Here is a 12,567-nt window from a genome sequence, read left to right as displayed (position 1 = left end):
GTAAAGTCCTCAGCAGTGTCTGGAGAGGAAGAATAATGAGTATTCCTCTATTTGCAGCTATATGCCAGCCAGGATGCAAGCATGGTGAATGCATTGGGCCAAACAAGTGCAAGTGCCACCCAGGATACACTGGAAAAACCTGCAACCATGGTAAGAAAATGAAGTCCAAGAAAGAGATTTTCTTCTTGAAATTACTGAAGTATTGCTGGTCCCTATCACAGAATCACTTGGTTGGAAAAGACCTTCAGGATCGTTGAGTCCAACCATTAAACCACTCTCCCCCTAAACGCTATGTGTGTCGCCTGCAGTTAAAGGGTAGCAAACTCTCATACCAGGCCTGTTACTACTGTAGCTGTCTGATGTTGGGACTGACATTTGTAGGGAGAATGACATCTGCAGTGGGATAAGACGGTGGAAAAAGAATCGCATGAAATCAGTGACATTATTTTCAAGTGTGTGTTTACATGCTTTCCTGAATCTGAATCAAATTATTTACATCTTGTGGTCAGGATAGTTATTTCACAAAATGGCGATTTTCCAGTTTGAATAGTGAAATAATATTTTTTAATTAAAGACAATTTCACTCATGCATTCTCATTGCTGTGTTTCTAATCCTGAACTAGCTAGGTAGCAGTAAAAAGTAGAGTGTACTTAAGAGCTGGAATGATGAAATATTCTCTTACTGAGTTATCAATATAGTTTCATTGTGGGGTTTTTTTTGCCAGAAAATTATCTCTGAACCATGTAACGGTATAAAGATCATAGACTATGATACAGAATTGTGGTACATGATTTATTAGATTTTCATGCCTAAGAGATGTTTAACTAAAAATATCTTAGTAGGACTGTTCTCTTTTTGAGTTGTCTCAGCCTGCAGAAAATGTTCGCATGTTTTCTGATAGTGCTGAGGAAGTATGGTAGAAAATGTGACATTCTGAACTATATTGTTCAAAAATGTACCCTGATGTTTGCCAGCCTTCTTTTGACAAGTTGGTTTTAGAATGAATGAATTTATTTAAAAATAGATACATATTTATTTTCAGATTTACTAATCCTTCCAAACTGATGTGGAAATGAATGTTGTATTTTTCAGTTTTGTTTTACGTCTCATTTATTCTAGCATATGTCAAATTATAATTTCTCCTTTTCCTTTTACCTCGGGTGGACATTTTAAAGGTTTGGTTGTTATGATTTTATTATTCTACACTTGTTTTAATCTGTCTTGAACTTTTTCTAGAAAACAATGCAGTGAACTAACAGTTGTTCTGTGCATGTATAACAGTTTTTATATGTAGTAATTCCTTAATAATATCAGAAGAATGCTGTGCAAATTGCTGTAAGCTGCAGTCTCGAACTATTCACTTGCCACTAAATATTAAGGAAGGAAAAAATATGGAGATGAATGATTAAAGGAAGACTTTGAAGCAGTATGGATCAAATATTCCTGTACAGTATGAGTGACAAAGCTGTCATGGTAGATGCACATGAGGTTTCTGAGATGCCTCATGACAACAATGTCCCCAGTTGTGCGTTGGTTCAGGTGACTACAACCTACATCTATCCTATTATATGGTGTGACCTGTCAGCTACTCCTGGGTTGGGGTATGCGTCTTGCCATGTGCTAATTCCACGTTAGGATGAGACCTGAATGTGCATAGTGGATTCGGAGTCTGCTTTTGCTGGGAGGAAATTCACACATTGCACAGGATAAATGTGGCTTCCGTTATTGTACCTTAATATAGGAGCTGTCCTGTTCAGTCCATGGGCCATCTTTCTTGTTTCAGAATAATAATAAGTAATAACAGAAAGTAATGGTGTTGGCAAAAGAAATGTTGGAGTTCCTCCACAGACATCAAAGTCTTTCTAGTCTATGTGAATTGTACGAGGCTGTAAAATGTGCTCAGGTTCTTGCTGAAAGGTGTTCTTTGAGTAAAAGCACTGATGAACAGGCTTTACATCTCATGTCTTTGTGGTCCTTGTTCATCAAGCCGTATTCCAGGGACTAATCCAAGAGAAGAACCCAGCCTCAACAGCAGATGGTACCTGGATGCTTGTTCTGTTCCAGCAGCACTGCAGTGGCTGTGGCAAGCTGGACCTTGCTTTGTGTCACTCAGAAGTTAGGATTAGCTCATACCATCTCTTTTATTATGTTGCTATATTCAGCAAGTAAAATGCAGTGACTTTGCAGGAGAGCTAACCACGTGCTTTCCCAAGAGCATTCAAATCTCCTGAGCGGCTTTAGTGTTTCCATTCTAGCTTTTTGATCCCAGTTTTACAGCTGTAACCAGTTAAGAAAAAAGCTGAGCAACTTGAAAGAAAATATCCCATGCCAGCTCTCTAATTTATAGTAATAACAACAGGATTAATGCTTCTTTCAAAATGTGCTCATCTTGGAAAATTGATACCTGTTCTTCAGTAAGATCTGAGTTCACAGACAGATAGAAATAGCTGAAATGTAATTTCACGTGGCTGGCAAAGGTTGTCTTTATGCAAAGAATGGAAGACAGCTCTTCAGTCACTTACTCTTCCCTTTTCCTGTTCCAGGAACATGATGCAAAAGTTTGCAACTTTCTCTTTTTGTAATGCAGCTCTTGTCAGTGCTTTATTTTTATTTACTGATTGATTGATTTTAATGATGAAGTAATGCATATTACAAAGATATGGTAATTTCATTTTTACTATGCCTTCTTCCCATCTTGTGAAGATGAGCAGCTATATACAAGTGTACCTGGTCAGAGCAGTGAAGCACTCTTATTCTACCCCCTGGATCATCATGCAAGAAGTATAGCATCAAGGGGTGAGATTGTCCTGTATTTCAGATGGCATCCTCCTTCTACCCGCACGGCTTGAAACAGCAATACAATTTCTTGTAAAGGCATTGGAGTCTAATCGACCAATGGCTGCAACGTGAAAGCTGAACATGCAGTGTCATTAGCATGCAGAGCAAATAACTAATTGTATTCCCTTGATGCTGTGTGCCTGTGCACTGAAAAGGCTTGACTCTCGACCACACTTGTGGTTGTAACTTGCTTTTTTCTTTCCTCTGCTCTTTTTTCAGGGTCTGCACTTTTTATTTGTTTCTAAGCTCCCTTGTAAAGTGAGAGTGATGGAAATTGTTTATCGGGTTAAATAAAGACAAAACTGTGATTTACATAAAGCCAGAAGTCAAAGAAAACAAAACTTGTTTTGCATTTGGCAGCTGTTGATGAATCAGACCAAGTGATGTGAACAAAGCTCTCTTAGGGTGATAGAAACCTCCTTTAATAATGAAGTTTAACATGGTAATGTGATGGCTTGCTGGAAGTGAAAGCTAATCTACTCTTTATAGTATGATGTTAACAGTGGAATTCTGTACTTGGTTTCTCATCCCTGGCTTTCTGTTTTCAAAGTCTGAGTAAATTTGGTATTGTATAATTGACTTCTGTGTTGCCTGATCCAAGTTAGTTAAAAGGCAGGAAAAGTCAGAAAAGATTTGAGCACTGGGGTCTTCTGCAGAAGCTAATGAAAGAAAATAGCATGATGTAGTGCATCCTCCTAGGAATAAGAGCCCCATTGTTTGGTGTGCACTGAAGTCGCTCATTATCCAAGATCATGTGTGATGCCATTCAGTAGTCAAAGGAGTCAAATCTGGATTTGCCAGCATAGCACTTGTAATCCTTTCCTCTCATTCAAATTCTCATTTCATTTCTTTTAAAAAGAAAATATTTGTGGTCAGTAGCCAGCATTTATCTTACAGACCTGCTTTCCATAGTGCCCAAAGCTGTTGATTTGCTCTTGTGTACAGTACTGCCTTATTTTGAAATAAAGAATGCTGGGTTTGCACTGACTGCAATTGTAGGCAACATGGGAATTTAAGTGACTGAACAATGAAATTTTCAAGTGCAGGACAGTGAGTGGACATTCCCACAAAGAAATTGAAGAGATTTGTTAAACCTCTTGGTAGTGTTGAGCTTTAGATTTTAAATTCCAGTATGAAATGGTAAGTGACTAAAAGAAATTATGGTATTATTGAAAAGAGAAAATGAGATAAAACTGTTATTTTTATTAGTCTTTGAGTTTATCAACTTTAGCTTTCACTTTTTTTAGAAGAAATATCTGCAGTTTTCTGCTTTCCTCTTTTGAAGCATAGCCATTTATACTGAGATGTCTTTATGGATATTGCTTGAAATACACAGCTGATAAGTAACCTGACATTTTTAAAACCAGCATTTGTTCAAGGGTTATGTTGCTATCGCTGACTTCTTGTCTGCTAACATTAGCCTGAACTTGTTCTTGACAAAATAGACTCTACTTAAGGAACAAGAAACACACAAGCAGATTGAGTATATAAATAGCACGAATATTTCAGCACTCTGCCAGTCCGTGTGCAGTACATCCAGAGTGTTCTTAGGGATCTGTTAGAGATTATAAGGAGGGAGATCAAGAAAGCTGTCAGCAGACTCGTACAGGCCTTTATGAAGAACCAGCAGAACCTGCCAGTAATCATACAATGTGCTTCCTAGGAAACTGAGTGCTGCTTGTCGTGCAGTTTCCAAGTATGTGTCTGTCTGCGCTGGTGAAAAGGAAAAAAAGACAAGTTGCATTTTGGTGAAAATAAGATGGGCTGAACAATACGCTCTAACACACTGCACACATTTGCAGGCTGGCTTCTCTTTTAACGAGCCACAGCACTGCCAGCTCTTGTTTTTCTAAACCGTAGCATTCATTCTGAATCTGTAAGGTTAAAAGCTAATTTCAAAGGCAAAAGTGAAAACCCATGACACAGGAGGTTTAGGTTTAAGTGGAGTTGTTCTAACGGTCTGTTTCTACTGCCTTGTGTACTTCACTTCCTGTTATGTCAGCCGAGGATAAAAACGTGAACTTTTTCGACACACAGGCATTTTACTTTCAGCATGTTTTTTAAGACATGAATCATAAGGTGATGTTGACAGCATTTGTTCACACGCAGAAGTAGAATGAAGTGAAGACACAGAAATAATTTACTCAAACTTCCACAAATGAAAAGCATGTGATGTGATATGCTTATACGGTTTGTTACACCTACTTTTTTAAGATCAGGAATTTCGTTTCTGTACTAAGTATTTTGAACCAAATGGTGGTGTAGTATTCAGAGTCCTGTAGAAAGATCCAATTATTTCAGGCTCAGAATATAATCTGTACTTTATGCAAGACGGTAAACTGAGAACAGTCATAAATTCTTATAGTTTTCAACTTTTAATTGATGCTGTAGCTCTGGAAATAAGTGCAAGGCAGTTATTAAAGGTAAAGTCTTCGGGAGCATCCAAATTTAGGAGCTGAAGTGCAGGGGAATGTAAGCACTGGAAATTAACACAGACACTGTTAAAATCCTATCCCATTGACTTAATTTAAACATTTCCATTCCTCATTCTGTCTCTGCTTGTAGTTCAGTATTTTGTACTGCAAAATGTTGTCCAAGAGTCTCAGAATAGTCAATAATGCAGGCTTTGTAGGGATACTTTTATCAATTGACATCAAACTCTAATGGAGGTTTGAATTCAACAGTGACTTTTTAACAGACCTGTTGCACGTGCAATGAAAATGTAGCTATAATGTCTGTCAGGAAGTGCCTAGTTGTAGTAAGTTTTACAGAGAAAAAAACTCCAGCTTGTTGTGCTGTCTGCAGAAGTTTGCCTCCCAAAATGTGAACTTTCACCTGTTTATTACTGATCATTTTTTTGTAAAGTTTTTTCTACATGAAGATTTTTACAATGAAAATTTACCCTCCCCCTCTAGCATCATCACCTCCTGCTTTTCCATTTGACCTATGGCTCATATCAATAGTCACAACTCTTAGTTACGTTTCTACTGTGGAAGGATCTTTATGTCTCTCTTATAGCTGTTTCTCTCAAATCAAGTTGGTATGCTCTTGTGACATCAGTGCCTGCCTGGAGAAGTATGTTCTCCTAGCAACTCCAGAAATTATTCAAACTCCCCAAGAGTGAGAGTTGAAAAGGGATGCTTTTTCTGCAGCATATGATGTAGAAATCGTCATCACTCCTTGTTTTTCATGCACAGGCCCAATCCTTATTTTGGCAAACTTTCCTTACCAAAGTCCTGCCTATGCTTACCTGTTTTTTCTTGCCGTTTTCTAGAAACAACTTGTTCAGCTTTCTGCAGGAAGAAAGGGAAAATTACATGCCTACCGACTCATAGCAGAGGAGAGCAGGAAGTATTCTTATCCCTAAGCCAGCTACTCTCCGTGAGACCTTGGAAAATAAAGTAGAAAAGGTCATATCCATCAGTTAGGGGAAAGGTTGCGGAGAGGGGTAAATATCTGTCTGCATGACACTTGTTCTTCCTTGGCTTCATGAATATGAAAGAAAAGTAGGTCAGAAGATTATAAATGTTATTATAGAGATAAACAGTGTTAGGAGCTCTCAGAAACAGCAGTGACATAACAGAGTGCTCATCACAGGCACTGGCAAAATCCTTGTGGCGGGTTTTGGATTAGATCAATGACTTGTAGTTGGATACATTTATTTTTCTCTTGATTGCTCTGCAGTGTATCAGCCATAGTGAACAGGAAAACAATTCTCAATTTTAGCATACCATTTGAAAATTCTTTGCTCTGTAAAAAATAAGGTGAAGGATGTTGTCCTCCAAAACTAAGTCATTAAAATGTTTCAAGATGAATTTGAAACCCAAGTACTAGGAATTTGAAGAATTCCAGATGTAGCTGGCTAGAAGCAATGCTTTCTCTGACTTCCTCTCCACAGTAAACATAATTTACACTCCATTTACAACGTAGATCTCGTTAAGTTTGCTACTTGTACCCCATAAAGTGATCATTGAATTACTGGCTTCATTCTAACCAGAGGTATGTTTGTTTTTAGGTTTTAATGTCTTAACTCTAAGCCTTCACATCTAATCCATAGAAAGACTATGTTGCACACTATGTGGCTGCTGTGTGTGTTTGTGTTTACCACACGTCAGGAGCTACAAGGCATACCTCTCTGCTTCATGGGTTAGAGAGTGACGCTTGATGAGAAAGGGCTTAACGGTGGGGATGGCTCTTTGAAAAGTTGCTGGAAATAATAGTGACTCTTTTATGGTAACAGACTTCATAGAATCATAGAATAACCAGGTTGGAAGAGACCCACCGGATCATCGAGTCCAACCATTCCTATCAACCACTAAACCATGCCCCTCAGCACCTTGTCCACCCGTGCCTTAAACATCAACCACCTCCCTGGGTGAATCAACCACCTCCCTGGGCAGCCTGTTCCAGTGCCCAATGACCCTTTCTGTGAAAAATTTTTTCCTAATGTTCAGCCTAAATCTCCCCTGGTGGAGCTTGAGGCCATTCCCTCTTGTCCTGTCCCCTGTCACTTGGGAGAAGAGGCCAGCTCCCTCCTCTCTACAACCTCCTTTCAGGTAGTTGTAGAGAGCAATGAGGTCTCCCCTCAGCCTCCTCTTCTCCAGGCTAAACAACCCCAGCTCTCTCAGCCGCTCCTCATAAGGCCTGTTCTCCAGCCCCTTCACCAACTTCATTGCTCTTCTCTGGACTCGTTCCAGAGCCTTGACATCCTTCTTGTGGTGAGGGGCCCAGAACTGAACACAGTTCCAGGTGACATTGTGCAGTATTGGAGATGGGGGTCAGTAACTCAGGTGTTTAAGTACTTGCTGGCTGGATTTGTGAATAGATTTATTATTTTCACCTTTATTGTTGTCTTTACTCATCAGTACACAAACTGTTCTGGTTTACCCAGATAAAACGAGTACTTATTCTTCGAGGAGAATTCTGAAGGAATTCCTCGCTTAATCTTTACTTCTCATTAGAAGTCTTGTCTACTAATATGAAAATTGTAGGCTGAATACGTTTGGTTTAAGTCATGAATTCTGTATTAACTTGTAAATCTGAAATACTAGTCTTCATGGATAATCCTTGACAAATATCACTGATGTCAGATACTGTTTTTTATGTATTTTCTGGATGGTAAGGAATAAATTTTCTCCATGAGATTGTTTTAAGTGGTTTAGCATCAGCTTTCCTGCCTTCCTTTGCAACTAATTTTGAAGCATGACAGTGAATCACTGAATCACTATCAGAAACACTGACAGTGATTGTAGTGGTGACATTTGCTTTCTCTGTCCTCCTCTGGCCAGTCCTTGACATGGCATCAGCGTTAACAGTGGCATTACGTGAGCAGCCTGAGCTTATGCATTCCCTAATAAAACTTCTGTTGGCCCTTAATCTAATGTTAATATTATGACTTCTGAAAAGATATCTGTGAAACAAAAGAAAATATGCCACTTAGCAGGAGGGCTGAAGGGTGCTTCATGTAGGCTTTTCTGGACACTTGCTACCAGCTGGACTGCACATAAAAAGCTAATTGCCATTTTTTTCCTGCTTTCTCCAGGAACTTGAACTAGAACTTCTTTCACATATGCTTTGTGTGTTTTCTTTTCCCACCTCCTTCTCTTGTACTTTTCATTTCAGATCTAAATGAGTGTGGACTAAAGCCACGGCCATGCAAACACCGGTGTATGAATACCTATGGCAGCTACAAGTGCTACTGTCTGAATGGCTACATGCTTATGCCAGATGGAACGTGCTCGAGTACGGCAAGGCTTGTTGCTTGCTTTTTTCAAGCTCCTCAAGATCCCTGCTCGTGTTTCCCTAGGGAATTTTCATGAAGTGAAGATGAGTCCCAAAGTAAAAGATTAATCTTACTGGAAATTAGGCAGTTGTGCAAGATGAGGTTCTTTTTTCTGATGAAATTAGGCTGAACAAAACAAGAGCAAATATTTTGATTTTATTAGTTTTATGGTAGGTTTCCCCAGAAGCATTCTTCAGTGCTGTAAATCACTGTTAATTGGCCTTCAAGGACGAGTATTTGCAGTTTTCATTCCAGTAGGACACCTGCAGTTCTGCTATGTTATGTCCTTATGAATGTGAAATCATTAAAGCTGCAGATGTTGCTTGTTTTACTGTATAAAATTTTACTGTCATCTCTCTGGATATCAGAGATGTGAAAGTGGATATTTTGAGTGTCTGGACAGAGAGAGAAGGGTGAGAAATTACCTTTAATTAGAGATGCTTCTATTTTAAAATGGCAATAGTGTCCAGGGGGGGTTTATGGTACACACTGGGCTTTATATTCCTTGTGGTGGCTATATTCCATGATATAACTTGCTACAATTGTAATGATGTTTCTTCTTAGGCAGTTGGCGGAAAGAAAAAAAATTACTGCATATACATTTACTTTTTGAAGTCTGAATGTTTGCCTGTCAAATTCAAAGTGCATTTTTCCACTTCTATCATAGTTATATGATGTCCTAATTTTCTAAATTTTTCAGTCATTTTCTGGTGCTGATCAGAGTCCTTATCTAGATATTTTGAATTACTTTTCCCTAGATGCTGTTTCTTGCTCGATGGCAAACTGTCAGTATGGCTGTGATGTGCTGAAAGGGGAAGTACGCTGCCGCTGTCCTTCTCCAGGGCTGCAGCTGGGGCCAGACGGCAGGACCTGCATAGGTAGGTGGTCAAATGTAGGTTTATTCTTTTTCTTCAAAATGTTTTATCCTCACACTGAACACCATTCCAGATAGTTTATCAGATTTATTTAGGATGCATCATACACGCTATTTAAAGCTGTAAGAAACAAGAATTGGAATAGGCATGTTGCTCTCAAGTCTGTGTCAGAGATCCCCAGTATTTTTCTCCAGCCCTGCAAGTTTCATTGACTGCTTAAAGCCTGCACAGGCTGCTTGGTATCCTCGTCCTTGGCCCTTACCACTCGTGTTACTCAGTCATTTTAAACCATTGCTTACAGAGACTCCAAAATACCCATTGGCATAAAAAAAGGAGTAGGGAGTTCAGTTTTCCTTCATACTCGAAAAGATGATGCTTAGAGATGGTAGAGGAAGAATTTGTTCAGATCATCAAGATTGTACTGGGACAAGGTAAAGGTTTGTGCAGGCTCACAGTATGAGTGGGATTGAAGCTACTGTCTGTTTTCCGTAATGTGAAAGCTCTGAGTTAAAATAAACTCAGGAATTCAGACAGTATAAAAGTGAAATGTTTTGTTCCCATGTTTGTGAATGTGGAATAGGTGCTTATGGTTAATCAGGCTGTATGCTATGGTCTGAAGAACAGCATGACGTGTGATTTCATTAGTCATTAACTATACATCCTGAGTGGATATGATGCTCCAGTGATTTTATTATTTATATCCATTGCAGTGCTACAGTTCCATAACCAGTAACAACACTTGCACTGAAAGAATGTAAGAGAATGTGGATGCTCTAATCATCCATTTGAGTATCATGGCTGTCCACAGGGACACAGGTTCTCCAAGTGACTGACCCACACTGACCCAGAATTTGTTGGCAGAGCAAGGAGCAGATTCTAGATCTGATGTGAAGAGAAGGCTCAGCTCTAAGTCATAGGCTTTCTGTAGTGCACAACTGGCACATCTATGTTTGCAAAAGAAAGGGTAGGACAGGAGAAAAAGCCCTACCGTTGTCACATGCTGAAGGGATTGAGTTGAGATTAATCACGCTGTGGACACTGTGGCAGAGAGAAACCTTTGGAAGAGACTTGTGCCACGCCATAGAGCTAAGTGATTTTAAGTGCAAATTCAAGAAAGTTATACCACGTATGGAAATGTGGTATAACTTAAAATACTTGCAAGATTCTCCTAATGTGCATTTTCATATTCAGGCAAACTTCATACTTGGAAATCAAAGTGTAAGTGTACCTTGGCTGCAGCTCATGAAATCCTTGTTTGAAGAGAGTTTGAAAGACAGCTGGGGATGTAATGCTTATTTTTAGCACAGGTGTAAATTCCTCTAGGCATTATTCTGTTCTTGCTCTAACCCATGCTGATCATTCTTTTATTAAAATGTTCCTCCAGACAATCAGTAAGGAGCCACCAAACAATTCAGCTATGAAGGTAAATTATATAAGCTAAATAACAATGAATTGAAAAAGAATTTAGCTAAGTATTCCATGAAAATATGGATCAATTGACTAATTAATTAACTAATTAATTAATTAATGACTCTTGGATTAATATATCAATCGGTGTTGCCTGCTTTTTGAATTGGGATTTTCATTTAATTAAATTAGTATTATACACATTTCAGCTTCAGAACATCTGAAATTATTTGAGGACTAAAAAGAATTACTTCCAATGTAGAATGAATTCTTCCTAGTTGTTTGTGTATAGAAACTTGAAAATACAGCCTTGTAAATTTAAAAATCATACTATTTTTAAATCAATCTCATAATTGTTTAGTGCGTGAGTTGGTAATATGGTCACATTCACAGCAACAGAGAAGCAGGACTCTAATTCTGCTTCTCTGTGGCACTGACCATCGCACTCATTAGGTGCTGTAGGAATTATGTGCCTTTGGAGCAGATTCCTGGTGCTAAGCCTGGGCATGCACCTCCATTGCAGATCAAGCTGAGATCAGAATACAAACGATGCACTCATGCCCTGACTGGTTTTCATAGGAAGCAGGTGTGAGACCCAGCATGTTGCAGCAGGAAAAGGGAAACAGCCTCGTGCTATTTGAGCTCAGGTGCGAATTGGCATGGGTCCATGGACTTGAAACAAGTCACGGTCACTGTATTATTTAAGAACTGCAGGAAACAAATCATAAACATTTGCATACCATCTTCTAGCTAATGATCAAGAAGTGGCTTTCCCAGCAGTAACAAGCATCCACCCACCTCTCATATTAAAAGCAGGCAGCAGACACCTCCTTTTTTCCATTACTTTTGAACCAGTTTTCAACAGTGTATTGATTAGCAATTCAGTCCTGTGTCTTTAGGACGTATATAACTGCCTAGAAAATTAAACAATACCACTACAGGGCTCTCATCATTTAACATGCTTCTTCCCTCATGGAATTTACAAAAACATGAATGTGTACAGAGGCAAAGGCAAAAGAAGCTGTGTTTGGTTTTAAAGAACATGGAATCATAGAATCATTAGGTTGGAAAAGACCTTTGAGATCATCAGCTCCAACCGTACCTGTCCACTACTGAATCAGATCCCTTAGCACCTTATCTACCTGCCTTTTAAACACCTCCAGGGACGGTGACTCAACCCACCTCCCTGGGCAGCCTCTGCCAGTGGTTGATAACCCTTTCGGTGAAGAATTTTTACCTAATGTCCAATCTAAACTTCCCCTGGTAAAGCTTAAGACCATTAATCTGTGCCATAACGAGGTATATTCAGTGGCTAATCTTTTTCTTACTGGATTGCTTTTTGAAGTTGTGATTTAAAGATTGAAAAAACAAAACACCTAATTCATAGTAATCAAGAGTCAGAAAATTGCAGCCTTGAAACTCTATTAGAGTAGAAAGTAGAAAATTATGACTTGTTAATTAAATGACTGTTAATTAAATGGTAGAATTTGTGGAACTGTTAATAATGTACTCAATGCCTGAAACAATCACAGTATATTCAAACCAGGTGGCAGATTTATAGGGAGATTCAGGCATGTGGAGAGGTGCTCAGTATTGGCCTCATTTTCTTCCTCATTCAGGCCTTTAGAATGGCATTGCAAAAGCGCTCCCATCTGAGAGTGAAG

The 12,567-nt window shown here is 39.0% G+C and overlaps 1 protein-coding gene across 1 annotated transcript in view; it reads left to right on the top strand.

The window, feature by feature from the left end:
• Nucleotides 1-12,567, top strand: part of NPNT (nephronectin) — a 54,366-nt gene that overhangs the window by 17,681 nt on the left and 24,118 nt on the right. Inside the window, 3 exon segments of the mRNA XM_069855527.1 lie at nucleotides 58-150; nucleotides 8,462-8,581; nucleotides 9,380-9,499. Coding sequence (XP_069711628.1) covers nucleotides 58-150; nucleotides 8,462-8,581; nucleotides 9,380-9,499 — 333 coding nt within the window.

This window comes from Phaenicophaeus curvirostris, chromosome 4, assembly GCF_032191515.1.
Source record: "Phaenicophaeus curvirostris isolate KB17595 chromosome 4, BPBGC_Pcur_1.0, whole genome shotgun sequence".
NCBI lineage: Eukaryota > Metazoa > Chordata > Aves > Cuculiformes > Cuculidae > Phaenicophaeus > Phaenicophaeus curvirostris.
The sequence above is the reverse complement of the archived record's forward strand: the minus strand, read 5'-3'. Positions and strand labels throughout refer to the sequence as shown.